Source organism: Vipera ursinii, assembly GCF_947247035.1.
Source record: "Vipera ursinii genome assembly, chromosome: Z".
Lineage (NCBI taxonomy): Eukaryota > Metazoa > Chordata > Lepidosauria > Squamata > Viperidae > Vipera > Vipera ursinii.
In genome coordinates, this window is record NC_139517.1 from 122041224 (window position 1) to 122065581 (window position 24358).

General features: G+C 42.2%; 1 protein-coding gene across 3 annotated transcripts in view; it reads right to left on the reverse strand.

The window, feature by feature from the left end:
- The window catches only part of GALNT11 (polypeptide N-acetylgalactosaminyltransferase 11), a 29393-nt gene extending 5908 nt beyond the window's left edge, over positions 1–23485 (reverse strand). The window contains exons 1-10 of one of the 3 annotated variants that reach the window (XR_014494167.1): positions 22981–23206; positions 14325–14657; positions 13395–13518; positions 13104–13270; positions 12002–12127; positions 9818–10067; positions 8345–8462; positions 6233–6385; positions 5200–5418; positions 1483–1613 (exon numbers count right to left, since the gene is read on the reverse strand). Coding sequence is in view for 2 of the 3 variants with exons in the window: in XM_083376990.1 (XP_083233116.1) it covers positions 1483–1587; positions 5200–5418; positions 6233–6385; positions 8345–8462; positions 9818–10067; positions 12002–12127; positions 13104–13270; positions 13395–13518; positions 14325–14619 (1557 nt within the window). In the remaining variant the exon portion in view is untranslated. Of the gene's footprint in view, positions 1–1482; positions 1614–5199; positions 5419–6232; positions 6386–8344; positions 8463–9817; positions 10068–12001; positions 12128–13103; positions 13271–13394; positions 13519–14324; positions 14658–22980; positions 23207–23350 lie in introns of those variants that run through there. The other 2 variants (XM_083376990.1, XM_083376989.1) reach the window with 2 other exon arrangements.
- Between the last annotated feature and the right edge of the window lie 873 nt (positions 23486–24358).

The window sequence follows — 24358 nt, forward strand, 5'->3', positions numbered from 1 at the left end:
GGAGACGGCATTGGTCGCACTGGTGAATGATCTCTGGCAGGCTTGGGACAGGGGTTGTTCCTCTGTCCTAGTCCTATTAGACCTCTCAGCGGCTTTCGATACCATCGACCATGGTATCCTACTGCGGCGTCTCAGGGGGTTGGGAGTGGGGGGGCACTGTTCTCCAGTGGTTCTCCTACCTCCTGGGACATTCGCAGTCGGTGCTGGCAGGGGGGCAGAGGTCGGCCTCGAGGCCTCTCATTTGTGGAGTTCCTCAGGGGTCGGTCCTCTCGCCTCTCCTGTTCAACATCTATATGAAGCCACTGGGTGAGATCATTCGTGGTTTTGGGGTTGGGTATCATCAATATGCTGATGATACCCAGCTCTTCATCTCCACCCCAAACCACCCCAGTGATGCCCTCGATGTGATGTCCCGTTGCCTGGAGGCGTTTCGGGTCTGGATGGGGAGGAACAGGCTTTGGCTCAATCCCGACAAGACTGAGTGGTTGTGCGTGCCGGCATCTCGGGAAATTCAGGCTGTTCCATCTTTAACCATGGGGGGTGAGTTATTACCCCCCTGTAGATAGGGCTCGCAACTTGGGTGTCCTCCTGGATTCACAGCTCAGTCTGGAAGATCATATAGGAGCTGTGACCAGGGGGGCTTTTGCCCAGGTTCGCCTGGTGCGCCAGTTGCGACCCTATCTGGACCGGGATGCCCTGCGTACAGTCACCCATGCGCTCGTGACCTCTCGCATAGACTACTGCAATGCTCTGTACATGGGGCTGCCCTTGAGGACCACTCGGAGGCTTCAACTGATGCAGAATGTGGCCATGCGAGTTGTGATGGGGGTCTCCCGATACTCCCATGTAACACCTCTACTCTGCGAGCTGCATTGGCTTCCAGTTGCCCTCCGGGTGAGATTCAAGGTGCTGGTGATTACCTATAAAGCCCTAAATGGCATGGGTCCAGATTACTTACAGGAGCACCTGCTGCCGGCGTCAACTTCCCTTCGTCCTGTGCGCTCCCACAGAGAGGGCCTCCTCAGGGTGCCGCCAGAGAGTGCCGGCTGGCGGCCCCCAGGGTGACAGCATTCTCTGTGGGCACGCCAGCTCCTGACCTTCGCTCTTTCCGCCGTGATCTGAAAACTTATCTATTTGAACAAGCCGGCCTACTCAAATGGGTTTGGGGTATTTTAATTACTAATTTTTAATTATTTATTGTAATGGGCTAGTTCTATTTAATCTTATTTTTAACTTTTGTATATTGTATTTTTATTGTATTTTTATTGCCCCGTACACCGCCCTGAGTGTATAGAAAACAAACAAATAAATAAATAAATAATATATTTTATATGCAGCCCAAGACAATTCCTCTTCATTCAATGCAGCCCAAAAGATTGGACAACGGTGGATTAAAGTAACATAGCCCTCTGGTAAATTAGGAACACTACATGTCAGAGAGATCAAAATTATCAAAACAATAAGAGAGCTGGGGAAACTTGCCTGATTTTTATTACTGTAGTCACATTCTCTGACCACCACAAGTCCTCCTTTTTGACTTGGGTGGCTTTGCGCCACCAGACATTTATTAGTTTGAAGGTGATGCAACTGCACGGAAAAGAAACACAAACACACTGAGAAAAGAACATACAATGTGAACAGAGGTCAAATTCTCAACCACCCTTCCTTAGATTCCTATTATATTCTCTAAGAACAAAAGAGTGAGGAACTAACTACAAGGAAGAAGTAGGGATTTTTCAAAAATAAATTATCATCCAACATTTTCAGCTTTATTTCACTGTGATATATCACCATGAAGTATTTGTATCATTCTATCATTAATATTTGCTACCATCCTGCTGTGCCAAGAATCAACTTGGTAAAAATTATATAAGATATGCAGGGATATATCTCCTTAAAAGCCATCCGACAACATTGTGTAGCTACAACTGCATAACTTAACCATGAAAAACATTACTTCTAGAAGTGGAGACAGTGTAATTTATGAGAAATATTACTACTGGGTGGCTTTAAACTAACTGGCACAATGACTACATTTTTAAAAAAAATCAGTACTAGAAGCCAATTTCTAAAGAAGGACTTTATAGTGAAAGTATAGCAGTCATAGTGCAGCACAGACAGGATTAAATTTAACGCAACCACATAACAAATAATCAGTAGTATTAAGAAGGGAGATGGGATGAAATGGTTAATTATACGCAAGCTACACAATCCCGAAGGATTGTCTGGATCCAGGGATGTATAATCGTTGGCACACATCTGTTGACAAAAAAAGGGCAAACATATATGGAGACTTGATATAAACATCATTTTGTATAGGGTTAAGTACCCAAAACTGATTCTGATACAGTACAACTTGTTTACAAAAAAGTAAAACTGAAACTCCATTTTTAATACTTATCCAACTCTTGCATTCACCATTTTCTTCCATCATTTCAAATACTGAAGTTAATCAACAGGTGGATTCCTTTTCTGAGGAACAACCTTACCTGATTTCAATCAACTTATACCAGAGGGCCCCTACCTTTTGGGCACCAGGGACCAGTTCTATGGAGAAAGGTTTTTCCACAGACCGGAGAGTGTGTGGTTTTGTGTGTTGCCTGCATCCCACAGATGGGGCTTTGCTTGTTTGTACGGACCTATTGCTGGCATGCCACAGCCCAATACCGGTCCACGGACCGGGGATTGGGGACCCCTGATATACTGGTGGCACTGAAAAATGTGACTGACAATCACAACTGGCATGTATTTATGACCGCTGCTGTGTCCCAGGGTCACATGATCCCTTTTTTGTGACCTTCTGACAAGCAAAGTCAATGAGGAAGCCAGGTTCACTTAGAAACTCAACGGCATTTATTCACTTACCTGTGGCTAGAAGGATCATAAAATGGGGCAAAACTCACTTCACAACTGTCTCAGTTAACAACAGAAATTTAGGGCTCAACTGTAGTCAAGGACTAGCTGTATATGCTTAGGGATTTCTTCCTCAACAGCATGTCTGCTTTTCCACCTCAGTGTGGCAAGAACACAAAATGATTTAGTGATGTCTTCTTAGCCTGAAGCCATTTTAAAGACTTTGCCATGAGGCCAAAAAATTGTCTTACAGTCTGTGAAACAGGAATTATTAGACATAAACGTTTGATTTTTTATGCTGAACATGAATTAGCCATCCAATTTAGTTGATGAAGAATAGATTCAAAACTAAGAAAAAACTATCTTCTTTCAAAGTTTCTTGCTTTCCCAAAAACATAAGGAACTCAATTAGAGATAACAATGAGCAGTCACAGGGAATTTGATTTCCTTCCCTTTTTTCCCTTGTCCAGAAAAAAAAGGCCACTTTCATTCAAATTCAGCCTAAGTAGGGAAACAGAAAAAAACCCTTTTGTGTTCCAACTCATCCATCAGTGAGAGGACTAGGGGATTCAACACTCCATGCAGGATAAGAAGACAGCCTTGTTAGTTAATGGTAGCCAAAAACTAAAGTCCGGTAGCGCTAACAAATTTTTATTATAATCAAGTGCTTGGTGGTTAAAATGTTTTTCCTGTAATTTTGTCCTTCAGATGTCAAACTTGTGTGCAGGATTCTCAATTACAGGTACAGTTATAATTACTCTGTGGAGGTTGAGAACTGCAGAATTCACATGCACAAAAGATTTCAGGCTATCTGAAAAGGTCTTAACCAACACGGTGGAGTCTGTAGCATGTTAGTTACTAACTGACGGGGGTACCTGTAACCTCTCGCACATACAACCTGCTTCTGTAAAACTATCCTACCTCCCCAACCACAACTGCTTCATCCCAACATAACTCCTACTTCAGCTTAACCTTTTTGTACCTCTCATGGAACAGAATCACAGTTCAAAAGAGCTTACAATAACATTTGCTAGTCTGAAAAAGAGCTACTCTTTCTTGTTTGCATAATTTTTGTTTGCTTGATTTCTATTAGCTGGTATTTTAGAAAACACCCTTTAGATTCTTTTACCTGAAAGACCTGGCACATTAATAATATAGAATTCCCTACAAGATGACAGCCATTAGCTTGACTGACTTAAAATGGATACTTAATAAGCTTATGGAGGGCAGGCACAGGACTGCTATGATGGCTACATAAATACAACTATTGTATTTTGAAACTCTGCTTCTAAATATGAATGGGTAGTAGACAAGAAAACAGGAAGGGCTGTAATTTTCAGAAATCCGAAATGCAGGCACTAGGAGTAACAGCTATCAGATTCAGAATGAAAGCTGAATGTGTACTTTTACTCTGGTAAGTAGGGCAGCGGTCTGGTTACATCATCTATAGATTGATCCAAAAGGAAGAAAATGTTAGGCAAGCTACTTGCCTCTTGAGACTGTGCAGCCCTTGCTGATATGCTGACTCCTATGCAAGAAAATCAGAGGGCAAAGTGTGCTGTGAAAACCAGATTTTTTCAAAAAAAAGATCACCACTGACCATCCAGTCATGATGTGGGGCAGGGGGTCTTCAAACCTGGCCCTTTTATGACTTGTGGACTTCAACTCCCAGAAGTCATCAGCCAGCGTGTTCTCTCTCTCTCTCTCTCTCTCTCTCTCTCTCTCTCTCTTTGTGTGTGTGTGTGTGTGTGTGTGTGTGTGTGTGTGTGTTGTATAAGCAGAAGTTATAAGGAAGATTATAAGGAAGTCCTCATTATCTCCTTGGAAGAAAGTTGAGATCTAAATCAAATAAATATAAAAGAATGTATCTATTAAAGTAGATACATGGGCCTAATTTTAATGGAATAAGATCAGAAAACTATGTCAGCAATATCACTTGGGTGATGTCACAGGTAGTCATCAACTTACGATTGGTCGCTTAGCAACCATTCAAAGTTATGACAGACCTACAACCTGGATTCAAAGTGTGCCTGGCTGAGGAATTCTGGGAGTTGAAGTCATAAAAGGGCCAAGTGTGAAGACCCCTGATGTAGGGATTCTCCCTTACAGTTTTTAGTACAAGCTATAGAAGACATTCAGAAAGATTAAATACTGTTTGCCCAAACAGAAACTAAATTACACAACAGACATCTTTATTCCAATTACTGTGGTATATTATTTATTTCAGAGCTAAATTGCTGCACTGTACTAACATCCTTCCTTTCCCTTCGAATACCACTTTGAAATGTCCACATTCCACATTTTTAAGAGTTTGGATTTAAGCAAATCTGAAGAACAGCATCTTACCCTTCCTTGTTGCAGTATTTTTGGCCTTTTCTGTCCTTTATTGAAAAAGATTGGAGGTTGTACCTTGGCATTGGGCCCAGAGATCTGCATCTCTGGATACACATTGTCTAAATACCATTTAAATGATTTGCAGTTTAATTTTTTTCTCAATTCCACACGGTCAGTAATATTTCCATAGTTCCTTGTTCGTAGCTCTGGACGTAAGGCAAAATACTGTTCCTGTTTGAAAAGGATTAAAAATCGCAAAGAGATGAATTATTACTCCTGTTACATGAAACTAAAGTCTAAGGAAAAGCAGTCCTCGCTGAACGACGGTAATTGGGGACAGATAACTGTTGTTCAGCAAGTGGTTGTAAAGCTTGATGTCATGTGGCCACGGCAACTTACGCGGCAGTTCGGATTGCGGCTCTTAAGCGAATCCTGCATGGTCTTTGGTGTTACATGCTCGCCCTTTGCAACCTCCGGTGGCTTTTCACTGACTTTGTTCGTCAGAAGTGAAGGTCGCAGAGGCTTATTGTGTGTGACTGCAGGATGCTGCAAATACTATAACGTCAAACCGATGGCTAAGCACCTGAGTCGTGATTGTGGGGCCACAAATAAGAGGATCTGTTTTAAATCTCCTCATTCAGCCCTGTTGTAACTTCAAACAGTTGCTGAATGAGTGATCATTAAATGAGGACTACTGGTTAACAATAGCATTAGTGTGTGCGTGGGGGGGGGGGGAAATGACCGACTTTTCTGAGCTATACATTCAAATTCTTCCCCAGCTAAAAATTACAAAATTAAGCTTTATATTGTGTTTCCAACATTTATGCCTCTGTGCCCTTCCCATGTGACATGTGTTCAAAAGCACAAATATCCTGGAAATGGAAGATACAACATTGCTTATTTCCTCCAAAAGCATAACATCAACAGATTTTTCAGGAAGGTGGCTCCTTCTTTTGCCCTCTTCACAGGTGCACTGAGGTATATTCCCCCCCCCCCGACACACAAACACACATCACCCAGTAATATATAGTTGTGGCAGCCTTGCCTTGTATTCATCCATCCACACATGTGCGAGGCGTAGAGAATTGTGTGCCATTGTGTCCTGCCCGCCTGGAGACCCATATGGACGCCTTTTGCGAAAGATGTGCCCAACTCTTGAGCAAGGGATGATGAAAAGTTTGCCTCCACACATCCAAATCTGCTCAGAAATAAAAGGACTTAGTAAAATATTTTTATTGAAGACAGGTGCTATTAGACACAAGACCTAGTATCTAAAAAGGTTTGCTTATTTGCATAACTGTACACCTGGATCTTATTAATAGCTGAATGATCTCATTCAGGATGACAACTGTCTTAAAAGCTTAATGTTCAGCCACATACTCCTCCCCCAATAATACAGAATGAAAGCAAGGAGTTTTCGAGCGCTCTTATACAGATAGTCCTCGACTTACAACACTTGCAGCATCCCCATGATTATGTGCTCAAAATTCAGATGCTTGGCAACTGGTTCATGTTTATAACCGTTGCTGTGCCCTGGGGTTACGTGACCATGATTTTTTGCAACCTTCTGACAAACGAAGTCAATGGGAAAGCCAAATTCACTTACCAACCAGGTTACTAACTTATCAAATGCAGTGATTCACTTGAGGCAAAAAAGGTCGTAAAACGGGGCAAAAGTCGCTTAACAAACGCCTCACTTAACAACAGAAATCTTGGGCCCAATTGTGGTCATAAGTCAAGAACTACCTGTATTGTTAAAGCCCTCTATGGCAGGGGTAGGCAACCTTAGCTCTTTTATGACTTGTGGACTTCAACTCCCAGAATTCCTGAGCCAGCATGGCTCAGCTTGGAAACTCTCCCTTTCCCCTCAGCGTGGCTGGCTCAGGAATTCTGGGAGTTGAAGTCCACAAGTCATAAAAGAGCCAAGATTGCCTACCCTTGCTCTATGGCATTGGGTCCAAGGTATCTGAGGAGCTGTCTTTCCCCAATAGGGTTAGCCTGCCCCACTTGTGCTGGCAGAAGGGCCCTACTGTGGACCCCATCAGCCAAGGAACAGGGGGCAAGATCTGCCCCCACTTCACCCCTTTTAGCCTTCAGGAAAAGCCTTAAAACCTGGTTATGCCAGCTGGCAGGGCGCCTTGCAAGAGAAGCTATTGGCTGGAGGTGGTTTGTGCACTAAGAGAGACAAAGCACCATCCCTGCTCTCCGTCATTGCCATGGTTTTCAGCTTCTTTTAAACTTTTGTAATTTTAAACTCTTTTTATATTTATAATTGTTTTTATATCTGTATGTTTTATTATGTTGTACGCTGTTCAAAGACACCTCAAACCATCAGTTGGGTGGCATATAAATTTAATACATAAATCCCACAATAAATTACCAAGAGGACATGTGGATCTCTTTTTAAAGTAGCATGCTCTCCAACATTTGTTTGTTTCCCACAAATTGATTTTATTTAAGAACAGGGTTTTTTATAAATATTTTACATTTTTCTGCTCAATTTCACTGGGTAACATAATCCACAATATATCTGAGAACACTGCAAACAATCAAAGTTTTCTGAATTCATCATCCAATTGTTTTCACTCCACAAATATGTCAAATATCTAAATTCAAGCCCTGTCTTTTTGTAACAAAAACTCCACAAACCATAGGTCTCTCAGTTCTTTATAACCGTTATATATAACGGTTTTAAATATAAGATAAATTTATATCTTATCTTATACAGTATGTAGTATATATAAAACAGATGGTAGCTAGCTAGATAACTAAACAGCAAGATAGCAAGAGAGGGGGGGGTTATCTCTTATAACAGTTCTTCCTGCTTTGAGCTAAATAATTTCAATTACTCTCACAATAATTTCATGTATGCTAGATAAATATTTTGCTATGTTGCAATGGATGCTTTATCTAATCTCAGAGAAATGACTACTCTAGAATTACCGTTTACCTTTTTGGAGGGTATTTTTTGGGAAGCTCATTTCATCTTGTCAGAATCCTTTCTATTTAAAATAAGCAAAATTCACATTGTCTTCAAAGCTGCAGAAGGTGACCACCCAACAATAATGTGTGAACACCTCCTGATTCTGAAGTGGCCTGGATGAACCTTCCAAGGACGAAAAAGAATGCCCACTAGTAAATCCCAAAAGAAACATACCCGAAATGATATTTCCAGATTTTCCCCTCCCCAGATGTCCATGCCACTGTCATACTGTCCGAGCGCATTGAAATATTCTCTGTCCATTGCGAACAAGCCTCCTGCCATTGTGGGAGACCTAAGATGAAAATGAAATCTTTACCAAAGTCAAGCCCTGACGGAAGGGGAAGTAAGGAAGGGGAAAGACAGATCTACAAGAACTGGAAGGGAAGAGATTTAAATCTAAGCAAGTAGGAAAAGCAGCAATTTCCCATACTTTCCCTATACTCCAAATTGGACCTGGGCATTTAATGGCCCCTGGACACCCAGCCCTTTGGCTGTGCCTGTCCAGCCCATTTGAGATCAATAGGGAATCAAAAATGAAATGTAAACAAGCATGCTGCAGGAGAAGAAACCTCTGGACAGTCACTGGGTGCTCCTTCAGATGGCCAACGGTCATGAGAAGGCAATTTCTGCATCTGCACAGCACTTGCCCCTTGCCTGGAGCAGCCTGAGGAGATAGCAGTGGTCATTGTATGAAGGGCTCAGGGCTTGGCCATCCAGTGGGGCTTTTGTCAAACACGGCTCTGCAGGTGAATGGGTGGAGTGCAACTAGGAGCTATTGATTCGGCCCTCTAAGACGGCCACAGTTCCTCATGTGGGAAAATCCTACTTCTAGGGTGGCAACAGAGAACAAGGTCTTGTTGCCCTATAAACCTAACAGATGAAAGAAGCAGTTGATTGTAATCAAATCAAGAGAGAACAAATGTTATAGTAACTATTCTTTACTGAACAAGACTGTTATTAACACTTTAGGTAATTATTCCAGAGCTCTGGCTTCAACTCTTTAGATAAACTGAAACAGTTTCCCTAGGAATGTACTATAGGTAAAGGTAAAGGTTCCCCCGCACATGCGTGCTAGTCGTTTCCGACTCTAGGGGCCGGTGCTCATCTCCGTTTCAAAGCCGAAGAGCCAGCGCTTGTCCGAGGACGTCTCCGTGGTCATGTGGCCGGCATGACTAGACGCCAAAGGCACACAGAACGCTGTTACCTTCCCACCGTAGTGGTCCCTATTTTTCTACTTGCATTTTTACGTGCTTTCGAACTGCTAGGTTGGCAGAAGCTGGGACGAGTAACAGGCGCTCACTCTGTTACGCGGCACTCGGGATTCGACCCGCCAAACTGCCGACCTTCTGATCGAAAAGCCCAGCGTCCTAACCCACTGAGCCCCCGCGTCCCTAGGAATGTACTATAAGTGGATATAAATGGATATATATTTATGAATAAATATTGAATGTACTGGCTTTTGTCTTCCCTCCAGCCTTCATTTTAAAATTCCATATAAAGCTAAATGTCTCTGGTTTGGCATGTCGTGGTTATTGTATTTTTAATCAAACCTCTTTGGTTGAAGGAAGCCCTAAAACCCCTTTTTCAGGTTTTAAGTGAAGCCGTTCACCCCTTTAGAGGGTGGGATTTGAAACCGGGATGTCTCACTTGATGGGAGCAGTGGCTTGTTCGGGTCCTTCCATCTCCGACAAAGGAACGAGATCCCATTTAAAGTGAAGGCCCCAGTTGAATCCTCCGCGGACAACAGGAGAAGAGCTGTATGTCAGTGTGTCTGCACTGATGATATCAATCACAGGACAAACAACTGTCCTGCGGGATTCCTGAATGGGTGTCAGCAAGGGCTGCAACCACATCTCATTCACTTCACAATGGCTGTCCAGAAACACAAGCACTTTTCCTGAGAAAGTAAAAGCAGAAGAGACATATGAGATACAGAATAACAAAGTTGGGAGGGACTTTGGAGGTCTTCTAGTCCGACCCTATTCCCCCCAAGCAGAAGACCCTATGCCAGGGGTAGGCAACCTTGGCTCTTTTATGACTTGTGGACTTCAACTCCCAGAATTCCTGAGCCAGCCATACTGAGGGGAAAGGGAGAGGTTTCCAAGCTGAGCCATGCTGGCTCAGGAATTCTGGGAGTTGAAGTCCACCAGACATAAAAGAGTCAAGGTTGCCTACCCCTGCCCTATGCCACTCCAGACAAGTGGCTGTCCAGTCTCTTCTTTAAAAATTCCAGTGTTGGAGCACCCGCTAATTCTGGAGGCAAGTCATTCCGCTGATTAACTGTTCTGATAGGAACTTCCCCCTTAGTTCTAGGCCAGTTCTCTCCTTAATGAGTTTGCATCCTTGCTTCTTGTTCGACAAGAGACAAGAAGACAAGAGACTAACCCGAAGCTCTCCTGAGAATACCATTATCTCAAGAATCTTCATTTACATTATGACATTTATAACTTGCACCTTTCAGCGTAAGAGAAATTGGGAATTAACACTGAGAATAACTGATAGGAAAAGCATCTTGGGTATGCTTTTATACCTAACTTGAAAAACAAAACAAGTTCACTCTGTGTCTTCCAGTTAAACTTCCCATTAATTTTAAGGGTTTTTTCCCCCTGAGATATTGTGGGCATGGTTCCAGAATACTGCAATAAAGTGAATTTGGGGTTTCTCAGTACATATAAAAGTTATATTTATATTATACTATAGTCTACTGTGTGCAATTTCATTATGTCTAAAATAAGGTACATAGCTTAATTAAAAAATACTTTATTGCTAAAAACTAAATTTGAGCTTCAGTAGTTATAATCTTTTTGCTGGTGGAGGGTCTTATAAAAATGCATTATCAGTGAGTCCAATAAAAAAGTGCAATAAAACAAGATATGCCTGTATTTCTATATATTTTACTTTTTTGTGGAAATTATTAGGTCCAAACTGAACACCACTGCTGTGATTTCAACATATTTAAATGACGGCCACAGCGTCCCAGGATCACTGTTGTGATTCAGGGTCAGCCTGTGGGTTCGGCAGTTGGGTCGGACGACTCAGAGGAGGAGGGGGGTGTTGAAGAGCTTGCTGATGATGGCTTTGAGGCTCCGCAGAGCCCTCAGCCAGGCCCCTCCCAACTGGTCACGACAGAGACCCAGCTGTGTGAGCCTGACAGCGTGGATGAAGATGACCCACAGCTGGCCCTGTTCAAGGACGCCCGACGCAGGAGGCAGTCAATCAGTAAACAGAGGAAGGCAATGGGGCACCTCGGAAGGAGGCAGAGAGAGGCCACGCCCTGAACTGTATTTAAGGGGAATGTGTGGGAGGGCTGGTTTGCTGAAGGCAACCGCTTGGATAGTTCCTGTTTCATAGCTCCTGTTTCATGGTTGGTGTCTTGTCTTGCTCTGTTTTATGTTAACAAATTTGGCAGGCTTTATTCCAGCCTCTTGCCGTTTGTAAAGGGGTTGTCCCTGCTTTTGCTGCAGGGCGGGTAGCAGGCTGGTACAGAACAATCACGTGATCCCTTTTTGTGACCTTCTGACAAGCAAAGTCAATGGGGAAACCAGATTCACTTAAGAACAATGCTGCTGACTTAACCACTGCAAAAATCTCTTATGCGTTTCAATTAGCCACGGAAATTTTGGGCTCAATTGTGGTTGTAAATCAAGGACTATCTATACGATATTTCTACAGGTTTCTGTAAACAACCATCAGTCAATTTACTGCCCTGATAAACCTCACTATTCCCAATAATTCAATTTAGGAGGGGCTGAAATACACACCACGAGGATGTAACATTACTACTTAAAGCCACAAGGTTGGTGCATTGTCTGCATTAGCGCTGGATGTTACCTGTCGCATGGGAAGCTCCAACCATTCTCCCTCGAATTAGCCCTTCGCGATTTTCGTTTCTTACTAGTTTCACCTTATTTGGAAGATTTTTTGTTAAATATATGTCCAAGTCTTCTTTTAAATCAGCTACAACAGGAGAAGGAAAGATTTTTAAAAAAATGTTTTACAGTCGTCCTAAACCTTTCCAGCTACTTCTCACATTTCTTCTATTTTAAAAGTCTGGCAAAACAAACTTCAAACGAAACCCAACAGCTGTGACAATTGTTAAGTGTTCTTCCTTGTGGAAGGAAATGAGATAGCCGACTAATCCTAGTGACATGTCTCTTCTCTAATAAAGACTGGAATTTAGAAAGGTATGTCGGTATCCAGGGCATAATTAGAAATGCAAGGGAACAGAGAATCAATCAGACTACCATTTAATGGATAGAATTCCATTTCTGGAAGCAGCTTCTGTCACCCATGCTGTGTATCCTTAACGCCTTCTCTGCAAAAGAATTGCCTAGTATAGGGTGGTGTGCAAAACATTTGAGACATTTTGTACTTGAAAAGCTGTGTCGAGTTTGAAACGCTCTGTTCATAATGGAGCAGCTGCCCTGAAATGTTCCACAAGTGTTTTGAACTTAAAATGCCTCTCTTGTGTGTTCAATACACCTGTTTCAAAGAGATCTACTGGGCTCAAAATACTTCCATAATAGCTGGAACCCTGCCAACATATTTCCAATAATGCCGGGACAACCTGTTTCAAATACCAAATCACTGCTCAAAATTCGAAATACTTAATAGTATTGTTCTCATGGTACACATTGTTCTCATGGTACGTATTCCAGAGAGCTGAGATGGAGGCAATAAAACCTACAGCAGAATCATATTTTGATCCAATTCATCCCTAGAGCTGAATTGGCAATCTTTTTGTGCACAGAAGTCATGCCATACACCAAGAACGGTGAAGCCATCATCAAAATGACTACCTAAGGAGGTGGATAGCCCTCTGTTTTGTGGTTTGGGAAAATATATTTCTTTTGGGGACCACACTCTGATGATGTGGGCCACAGGCCGAAAACCCCTACCCCAGAGTAACACAAAAAATCTAAGAATCTCTTACCTAATTCACTTCTATCGTCCACCAAAATAATTTCATGGAGAAGATGTGATGGTGTACGATCCAAAACACTATGAACGGTCCGAAGCAAGGCAGAGAAAGCTTCATTATAGAAGCAAATTATAATACTAGCAGAGGGCAGATCGTGAGGATATATTTTTTGTTTACACCTGGAGAAGGAAAAAGGCCTGTATTATCTTATTATTTTCACTTCACTTTCCCTATCCGCCATAAAAGTCATTTGGCTCTCGGAACAAAAGGTTTAATTTTGGATGAACCTATGACAGAGCTTACCTTCTGTCCCTCGTATCTGGCACGTCTCTATGATATCCCAGTCGGTTGCTGATGAGCACATTGAAAGCATGTTTCTGATAGCCCAAATCTCTCACTTCCTGGTCCTGTTCATTGAAAATCATACCTGAAACAGAGGAGGCACTGATCCTGTTAATATGCTGCCAATAATCATTTTCTAAAATATCCCCTTAATCTTATAAAATTCCACTAAGGATGTTTCCCAAAACAAGCTACTCTTCCTCCAATGGTTTCGGTAATCTGTCTTGAAACTCAAGAAAATCGGCAGGTAAAATATGTAAATATATTCATTCCTGGCACGAGCAATCACGCTATAATATCTGTAACAACATTATGATATTGAAGCTGTATTTTTCACTCTTTGCATTAAAAGCCATAATGTGTCTGTCTTTAATTTGGTCTGGCTTAATGCGGTGTGAACCCTACCACTGCGGCTTATATATCATTGGACTGATGGGCTGATTGCCCACCTTCCTTATTTTTTGCAAATGACTCGTGGCTGAAAACATATCCGACACACTTTCCTCCTCCTATTGTCCTCACAACAACAACCCTATGAGGTGAGTTAGCTGAGAAAGAGGGACTGGCCCAAGGGCACCCAACTGGCTTTCATGGCTATGGCAAAACCTGAACTCACCGTCACTTGCTTCCTAGCCTGGTGCCTTAATTACTAGATCAAACTGGCTCTTGTGCCAGTGTGTTAAAATGGCTGCTAACTCACCAAATTAGCTTTAAACCAAATTCTTCCTCTTGCAATATCTGAATCCATAGGGACCATTTGGCAGTCAACATCTCTTCAATGGCCTCCGGCCTGCTCTGTCAGGCTTTCAGACTATTCAAACATCTCTGCCCGGCCTTTCCCCATATGGAAATAACAGGTAGCTAATTTAGTGTTCTAGCCCTCCAACGTACCCATTTCAGGGGAAAACTCTGTATCGCGCTTGAGGAGATCCTGAGCAGCGTTGCCCAAGGGGTTCCTGATCTTGCCATATCTGGCCTTAGATTCCTGCATCTGTCCTGGTTCGTTCACAAGCTGGGGATGGAATCTTCTGGGGAGGGGCTTCTGGGGTTCAAGCCCCTTGATGGGCACATTTTTAAAAGACTGGGTCTCTTCGCTGAAATTAAAATAAACAAACAGCAGAACTGTCCAGGTTATGGACGTAAAGAGAGAGCCATAGCAAAAATAGCGAAGTGTGACACTTCCCATTGTAATCCTAGCATTGTTGTTGGCACATTTTCAATCCCCTAAAAGAAAATCAAAAGGAACAAAAAGTAAGTACAGAGATTCTCTACTATTGTATATTAACAGTTGGCCTTTCTGAGACAGTTCCAGATTAATTTCATATTATAATTACCTCAAAGTGAGGCTGCATTTTCTTTTTACATAGAGGTAAGGAAAAAACCCAGCAACAAACATTGTAAATTATATAATATATTTAAAATCCATAACACTAACATGGCATTAAGGGAGGCATTTAATATGATTTAGAGTTAAGAAGAATTCTATAAAGATTACACTTTCAATTTATCAAGTATGTAAATATCTACCTTTAGTCTCACAGACTCAGGATGTAAATTAAAAAATTAGGAATTCTCATACTTTATCAAAAGCTCTCATTTAATTCCCCCCCCCCCATTTTTCAACTCCAAGACTGTGCCGGACTCGCTGTATTTTTGAATGATTGATTACTTGGAAGTTTAATTTGTAGTATATTAAAAACCAATATAACTAGAAGGTTAAAGATTTACTGCTTGAAGTATTTGTCACTTAGGTCAAGTAACAACTAATTTTTAACAGAAAAGATATTTTTAGCAAAAGTTTAAAACCAGCAACATTAGTTTTATCTCAATTCACCTATCTTTTCCTTTATAAAAACCTGATTCAGACATAGTATGTATTATGAGATTCTAATATAGGAATACGTCCTCAAAATACAGTAGGAGAATACTGTAGGTGGGGGAAAAGGGTCTCAAAAATCAGATTAAACTTGGGTGAAATCTATATAATCTACAGAGTGGTTAAAACTGCAAGCAAGATTTTTCTAAACTCTTGACATAATTTGTATTCAATGTCCTCTTTCTTACTGGTTTATAGCTCTCTCACTAACATTAGCAATTATATACATGTGAGTTATTCTTTTGAAATTCACAGTACTTTTTCTCTCAAACTCAAAGCACACAATCAGTATTCATTTTAGATTAAAAGTTTTTATAACTAGTCCTGCATCAAACACAACAGACCCACGGGGGAAATATTTAAATACACAGAAATAGTCTCTTTGAATCAGTCATATGATCCAGTTCTTCCTTTGCCTATATAAAATCCTTGAATACTTCAAAGATTATGTATTTTCCTAATCTTAAATATCTGTGATTCATCTAAGATGAACTCAATGATCTTGTAACATAGGACAGGGAGAAGAGAACCTATGAAGCATTCCTCTACAGGGACCTGGAACATTCTAGAAATTATTGGAAAAAATACTTCTGAACTGGTATAACTCTTCACTCCTATTGACTGAAGCACCAATCTTTTATTCAGCCTTCCATGTTAAAAAATGTAGCTCTTTTAAGGTTTCAAAAATTAATGCAACTCCCAAATCAATGTCAATGAGGAAATCATAATCAGTCACATGATGTTGTGCCTAATAACTATGGATGTGTCACTTAATTACAATGTAGTAATCTGGTGCTGACACAAGACCGTTCACATGTTGTTTAGTGCAGGTAGTCTTCATGCTGCCGGCATCAAACGCCCTTCGCCCAGTGCGCTCCCACAGGGAGGGTCTGCTCAGGGTCCCGCCGGTAAGAGATTGCCGGCGGGTGACACCCAGGGATAGGGCCTTCTCAGTGGGGGCGCCTGCCCTCTGTAACCAGCTGCCGGTGGAACTGAGGACTGCTCCCGACCTCCGATCATTCCGCCCGGGCCTGAAGACCTGGCTCTTTGAGCTCTCGGGCCCAGGCTGAGGAGACACTCATTTTAATTGGGGTTTTTAATAGTACAGGGTTGATTTAATATTTTTTAAATTGGGTTTTAACTTTTGTACGGTTGATTTTTAACTCCCTGTAAACCGCCCTGAGTCCTCAGGGAAAGGGCGGTATATAAATGCAATAAAATAAATAAATGTACCATGGTTGGCTACAACTCTGTTGCTAAGCTTTTTCAGGTGGTCTTCAACTTTTATAAGCACAATAGAGATCAGAATTTCCACTGCTAAGCAAGGCAGTTCTTAAGTCAGTCACACCCAATTTTACAATGCAGTCAAGCACCACCTGTTTATGTTCTGGAGTATTTCTTCCAAATCAATTTTAAAATGTGCACAACTATATTTGTGGTGGCCCACTGTTCTAAAACTTTAACAGACAATCTCTGTGTGAGAAGGCATAAAGTTTAATATTGTGTGAAACGAGCTAGAAAAATCATTTACAGCAGAGTAATAATCAACTAATGGATGGTGCAATTTCTCAAAATTGTAAGAATCCCCATTTAATCTGATCCATAAAAAAGGCTTATATTATTCCTTCATGCAGAAGAAATCTTGATTATCTGCATGTTTGGCAAAATCCTTAGTTACAAAGGGAGTACCTGGACCATTTGACTTATTAATAACTCTGAGCTTGAGCAAATCCAAATTCCCAAGGTGGTCACATATTTTCAAAATGCTACGTAGCTAGATTTCTTCTCTCACATATCTTAATCTTACCCCTTTTTTATAAACAAGATGCCTCATTGTTCTCATTCCTAAAATCTATTTAGGAATCACAAATCATTCTTTATTTTTTGACTGGTTGGTATGTAGGTATGTATGTAGGTAGGTATGTAGGTATGTAGATAGATAGATAGATAGATAGACAGATAGATAGATAGATAGATAGATAGATCTGGGCCCAGCTGCATTTGGTGGCTCTTCCATCGGCTCCAGCCTCCCTGGAGGAACAAATCAGTCATCATACCTCAATATCATGTTGCCATGTTTAGGGACTGTTACAAAAATGAGGGAGTCAAACTATTTTACGAAGCACAAGAAGGCGGGACAAAAAACAATGGATGGAAACTAATCAAGGAGAGAAACAACCTAAAACTAAGGAGAAATTTCCTGACAGAGAGAACAATCAACCAGTGGAACGGCTTGCCTTCAGAGGTTGTGGGTGCTCCATCACTGGAGGCTTTCAAGAAGAGACTGGACAGCCAGCCACTTGTCTGAAATGGTATAAATTCTGCTCGAGCAGGGAGTTGGACTAGATGACCTCCAAGGTCCCTTCCAACTCTGTTATTCTATGTTATTCTAATGTCAGGCCACAAAAGGAGATGAAGGTGATCTAATGCAGTCCACAGCTTTGTCATTTTCAAAGTGAACTCCACACAGGAAAAAAGGTCAATGCTCAGACAGAATGTGGAAATTACTACAGCACAGAAACCACAGGAGGCAGAAAAGCTTTGTGCCCCTAGGAAAAAAAAATCCTGTGGGATATTTAACTCCTGCCGTCCTCTAATCTTTGAAGTGACAATCAGCATAAATAAACTCACATAGTTTGGGCATTTGATATATAGTTTGCCAATTTTGCTTGGCATTTTTGAAGGAAACAGCACCAGGGGAAGACAACAGATTGGATGGATGGATGGAATGAATCAGGGAGCTCACTAGTAAACCTTTAATAAACCTTTAGTAAAACTTCAGATTTTGTTCTGAATTTGGGTCCCAATATCAGATATCTTCCTATACAATCACCAGAAGTCAACCCAACTCAGCAGCATTTTAAACAGCTGACCTTATAGCACCTTAAACTCTTACTTTACCTGCCAACATTTCTCAGTACGACTTTTTAATCAAAATCTCAAATAAATAGCTAAGCTGCTCTTATTCTACTCAAACCATATTCATACATATATTAACTAGACCCTGCTGGGTCATTGTTTCAGAGGAATTTCCTTACCTAAACAAAAACACAGAATAACCACTGACAGGGGGGGGGAAAACAGGAGTAACTTTGAGCTTCTCCATTGACTTTCCTTATGGGAACTTAGCAGAGCGAGTTGGAAGTAGCAGCACTCAAGTGGCCATAACTTCATCAAATTTTAATCCCACTGGAATAATGGATAATGATAATAATGGATTCCAAAGTTCGGATGAATTCTGTAAGTTGTTAGCCCATTTCAGATATATTGATTCACCCAATTGAAGATTACAAACAGGACTGTTTTAGTGTATATGGATTATGACTTGTATTTAACAGGCATTTCCTTTGTGGAAGCTAAAAATTGTATATTATTTTTATTTGTAATCTCCACAATAGAAATAATTTGAATTGATTTGCTATTCCTCAAAGATCATTTAAGCATTAATTCTTGTGTACGTCATGGAAGACTGCAAAGAAATTGTTGTTGTTGTTAGTTGCGAAGTCGTGTCCGACCCATCGCGACCCTATGGACAATGTTCCTCCAGGCCTTCCTGTCCTCTACCATCTTCTGGAGTCCATCTAAGCTCACGCCTACTGCTTCAGTGACTCCATCCAGCCACCTCATTCTCTGTCGTCCCCTTCTTCTATTGCCCTCAATCTTTCCCAGCATTAGGCTCTTCTCCAGTGAGTCCTTCCTTCTCATTAGGTGGCCAAAGTATTTGAGTTTTAGCTTCAGGATCTGGCCTTCTAAAGAGCAGTCAGGGTTGATCTCCTCTAGGACTGACCGGTTTGATCGCCTTGCAGTCCAAGGAACTCGCAGGAGTCTTCTCCAGCACCATAGTTCAAAGGCTTCAATTCTTTGGCGCTCAGCCTTTCTTATGGTCCAGCTTTCACTGCCATACATTGCAACTGGGAAGACCATAGCCTTGACTATACGGATTTTTGTTGACAGGGTGATGTCTCTGCTTTTTAGTGTGCTGTCTAGATTTGCCATGGCTTTCCTCCCAAGGAGCAAGCGTCTTTTAATTTCTTGGCTACAGTCCCCATCTGCAGTGATCTTGGAGCCAAGGAAAATAAAATCTGTCACTACCTCCATTTCTTCCCCATCTATTTGCCAGGAATTGAGAGGGCCAGATGCCATGATCTTGGTTTTCTTAATGTTTAGTTTCAACCCAAGTTTTGCACTCTCCTTCTTCACCCGCAACACCAGGCTCTTTAGTTCTACTTCACTTTCTGCCATTAGAGTGGTATCATCTGCATATCTTAGGTTGTTGATGTTTCTTCCGGCAATCTTAATTCCAACTTTTGATTCATCTAGCCCTGCCTTTCTCATGATGTGCTCTGCATATAAGTTAAATAGGCAAGGCGACAGTATACAGCCTTGCCGGACTCCTTTCCCAATTTTGAACCAATCAGTGGTTCCGTGTCCAGTTCTCACTGTTGCTTCTTGGCCCGCATATAGATTTCTCAAGAGACAAATAAGATGGTCTGGTATGCCCATCTCTTTAAGGACTTGCCACAGTTTGTTATGATCCACACAATCAAAGGCTTTAGCATAGTCAATGAAGCAGAAGTAGATGTTTTTCTGGAACTCCCTAGCTTTCTCCATGATCCAGCGTATGTTAGCAATTTGATCTCTAGTTCCTCTGCCTCTTCGAAATCCTGCCTGTACTTCTGGTAGTTCTCGATCCACATACTGCTGGAGTCTAGCTTGTAGAATTTTAAGCATAACTTTACTAGCATGAGAAATGAGTGCAATGGTGCGATAGTTTGAACATTCTTTGGCACTGCCTTTCTTTGGAATTGGAATGTAAACTGATCTTTTCCAATCCTGTGGCCACTGTTGAGTTTTCCAAATTTGCTGGCAAATTGAGTGTAGCACTTTTACTGCATCGTCTTTTAAGATTTTGAATAGCTCAGCTGGAATACTGTCACCTCCACTAGCTTTGTTGTTGCTCAGCTTTTCTAAGGCCCACTTCACTTCACATTCTAGGATGTCTGGCTCGAGGTCAGTGACCACCTCATTGTGATTATCAGGGACGTTAAGCTCATTCTTGTATAATTCTTCTGTGTAATTTTGCCACCTCTTCTTAATCTCTTCTGCCTCTGTTAGGTCCCTGCCATTTTGGTCCTTTATCATGCCCATTTTTGCATGAAACGTTCCTTTCATCTCTCCAATTTTCTTGAAAAGATCTCTGGTCCTCCCTATTCTATTGTTTTCTTCTATTTCTTTGCATTGTTCATTTAAGAAGGCATTCTTATCTCTTCTAGCTATTCTTTGGAATTCTGCATTCAATTGGGCATATCTTTCTTTTTCTCCCTTGCCTTTCGCTTCCCTCCTTTCCTCAGCTATTTGCAAAGCTTCCTCAGACAGCCATTTTGCTTTCTTGCATTTCTTTTTCTTTGGGATGGTTTTGGTTGCTACCTGTTGTACAATGTTGCGAACCTCTGTCCATAGTTCTTCAGGCACTCTGTCTATCAGATCTAATTCCTTAAATCTATTTGTCACCTCTACTGTATATTCAACAGGAATATGATTTAATTCATACCTGACTGGCCTAGCGCTTTTCCCTACTTTCTTTAATTTAAGCCTAAACTTTGCAACAAGAAGCTCATGGTCTGAGCCACAGTCAGCTCCTGGTCTTGTTTTTACTGACTGTATAGAGCTTCTCCATCTTTGGCTGCAGAGCATATAGTCAATCTGATTTCTGTGTTGACCGTCTGGTGATGTCCATGTGTAAAGCCGTCTCTTGGGTTGTTGGAAAAGAGTGTTTGCTATGACCATCGTAGAAAAGAAATTACTGTATGATAAAACCACCAAGAGTAGTTTATTGATAATATTAACACATTCTTTAGTGTATGTATGTACCTAAGAACATGGATCTCGCGTTTATATTCCCTTGAAGACATGTGAATCTACCAGCTTGTATTTTTCTATTATGCTGTTATGCTGTTGACTTGACTTATTTTCCTGGAACTAGACCGATATCATTCACTCAAGGAAAAAAATATGTCAAATATTTGCAAACCAACCATTTCATCATGGAAACATCTCAGCTCATTTTCTGAGATTAAAAACTGGTCAGGTTATTTTTTAACTGCTAATTTAAAGCTGGTTCTGACAAGACTTCTACAAGTTATTTAATCCCACAGTTTTAAACTTGTTATCAGATTCATGCAACTTCGACCAATTTTATAAACTTGAAGTTTCCATGGCTGTTTGAGGAAAATATCAGTTCACTATGAATCAAATGGAAAGAAAATATATCACTATCTAAAATCAGGTAATAGCTTCAAAGCAAATTCAGTCCCTGACTGGTTGTATTCATTTTATAGTATAACCATCATGTTCCACAACAGGTTACTCATTCAATCCCCATTTAAGTATCTCCAGCAAAAAGAACAGCATTGCTTAAAGAGGGCTGTTCTGCTCTTACCCACAGCAACGTCTGTCTAATATTCAGCGGTCAATCTTTCTTTTAATTTCAGCTACCGGTAGTTCACCTTTCTTCGGTCTCAATACTGTAGAGAACACATTCACTTAAGCACTCTGCATGCAGCAGCCTTTTAGATCTTTGTAGACATCTCTTCCCTCAGCCTTTTCTTCTGCAACAGAAACATACTCAGATCCTTGAACCATTCCTCAAACAATCTGCCTTCCAGCCTCCTTAACACTCTGGGTGCTCTGAAACAGTTCCTTTCAAAGTACAATGCCCGAACAATATGCCCTGAGCTGAAACCAACGCAGAGCATAGTGAAACAATTACCTCTGCTGATCTGGATGCAATTCTTCTGCCAATGCCTTGTAACACTGCACTGGCTTTTTGAGTCACTGCATCACTCTTTCATAACATTTCACCCTATGATCCACTAAAGACTCTTAAATCCTCTTCACAAGTCCTGCCTCCAAAACAAATTTAGTCAGCTAATCGTTTGCAAGGCTAACCATTTCAGGTATTTTCCTTTAAACAGGACCAAGGCATCCTTCTTTCCGGTTTGAACAGAAATGCAGCTCTGTATTATCAAAGCACAAATAGAAACAGGACCTTGACTGCCTCCAAAAGCCTGCAATTTGTCCCGCTCTTTCAGAAGCATTAAGAGTAGACCCAGCTCTCTGGAAAAGGCTCTGATGCTGGGAAAGGTGGCAACCCAACATAAAGGAATGGCCAAGAGGAATGTGAATGGACTCAGTTGCAGCAGCGATGGATGCATCAGCAGAAGAACCGCAAGACCTGGTTAGGGACGAATCTTTCCGTTGAAAACCTATCTAATGTGGTTGCTCAAAGTCAACCCCGATTTGATGGCACACACACTTAAATCAATCAACGCGGACGGTATGCGGCAAGATGATGAAAAGGACACAGGATAGTCTCTCGAAGTAGACGCCCGAGTCGAAGACACAAACATGCACGCATGCATTGCACGCACGCACGCACACACAAACACACATCGCAAACCAACCAGCCTTTTACAGTGCAGTTGTCTTTTTGCTAAAGTTTCCCAAGAGCCCTCCCCCTCCCCTCCTCCGACACGGCCCACCCGTTTTTCCCTCTTTGGCCCGACCAGACCCGAACGGTCCGCTGATCCGGGAGCCCAGCAGCCACCCGCCTCCGAGACCCCCGGGCCGTCTGCCGTGCGGGGAGGAAGGCCAGGCAGATCAGCTGCTCACCTGGGGCAAGGACGGGGAGGGGGGCTCGGCGCCTTCCCTCCCTCTCTCCCCGCTTCCCTCCGGAGGAGGAGGAGGAGGAGGAGGAGCAGAGGCGGCGTGGCAAGGGAGAGGGGAAGCCGGGCGGGCGGGCGGAGAGGCCGCCTCCCCTTCGCCGCCAGCAACAGCAGCCCCTCCGAGCCTCGCCCGGCCCTGCCGCTGGGCCAAGTAACCCGCGGAGGTTGTTTCGTCCTCCCGCCAATAAGGGGCGCTGCGGAGAGATTTTTTTTTCCACCTCCCCCCCCTCCCTAGGCCCGAGTTGGTTCCGCAGCGAGCCGCCGTCTGCGGAGAGAACGCCGCGCCTCCTCTTTCTCCGCCTCTGCCTCGCACTCACCCGTGTGGCCACGACGGTGCGGAAGGCGGCGGCAGCGCGCCTCGAGAAGCATCCTGAGCGCCTCTCGCGGCACTCGCTGCTACGGAGGGGGGAGCGCGAGCCAAAACAGACGGCGAGCCAGGAGGCGTGGCTTGTACGGAGGCCTGAGGAATTCTGGGGGTTGAAGTCTTACCCAAAACACTGGGAGAAACTAACTCCACCTAGTTCGACCAGATCGTGAGAACGGCGTGCTGTGTGGCTAAATAATTATGGACCTTTTTTTGTGTGGAAAAGAAAACCAGGGGAAAAATTCTTCCAGTTATGGATTGAAACCCATGGCAATTGCCTTTGGATGCCCCGTGGGCTAAAAAAAAAAGACCTTAAAATAGATATTATATATACAACAGTGTGAAAAAGCAACGGACAGTACTTTAACTGATGTTGGCTTTCGAATGCATTGAGATCTTCTCAAGAACTTAGGACTGATTTAAAAATCAAAATTATATGATTACCCATTTCACAGAAGATGATTGGACAGTGTACAACAGTTGAGGGAGCTGTTATCCTGATAAAGTTGTTGGCCTAGTTACAGGGGTAGGCAACCTTGGCTCTTTTATGACTCGTGGTCTTCAACTCCCAGAATTCCTGAGTTAGCTGACTCAGGAATTCTGGGAGTTGAAGTCCACGAGTCATAAAAGAGCCAAGGTTGCCTACCCCTGGCCTAGTATGTATAGATGCAAGCAGTGTGGACATTTGTAATAAATGGGTGGGAATTTTATCAATATGCAGTATTATTAGATTTTTTTAATCCATCTTTTTATATATAACTCAAAGCAGTGAACATATCTAATTCTCCTGCTTCCATTTTCCCCACAGCAACAGCCCTCTGAGGTGGGTTGGACTGAGAATTAATTGATACCTGGACAAATCTACTTTTTTCATTGGAATCAACACAATACAATTGGGGGAGGGTTTCTCAGTTGGACACGCACACACCTTTATGGAAAGTCGCTCTAAAATTCACCTTGC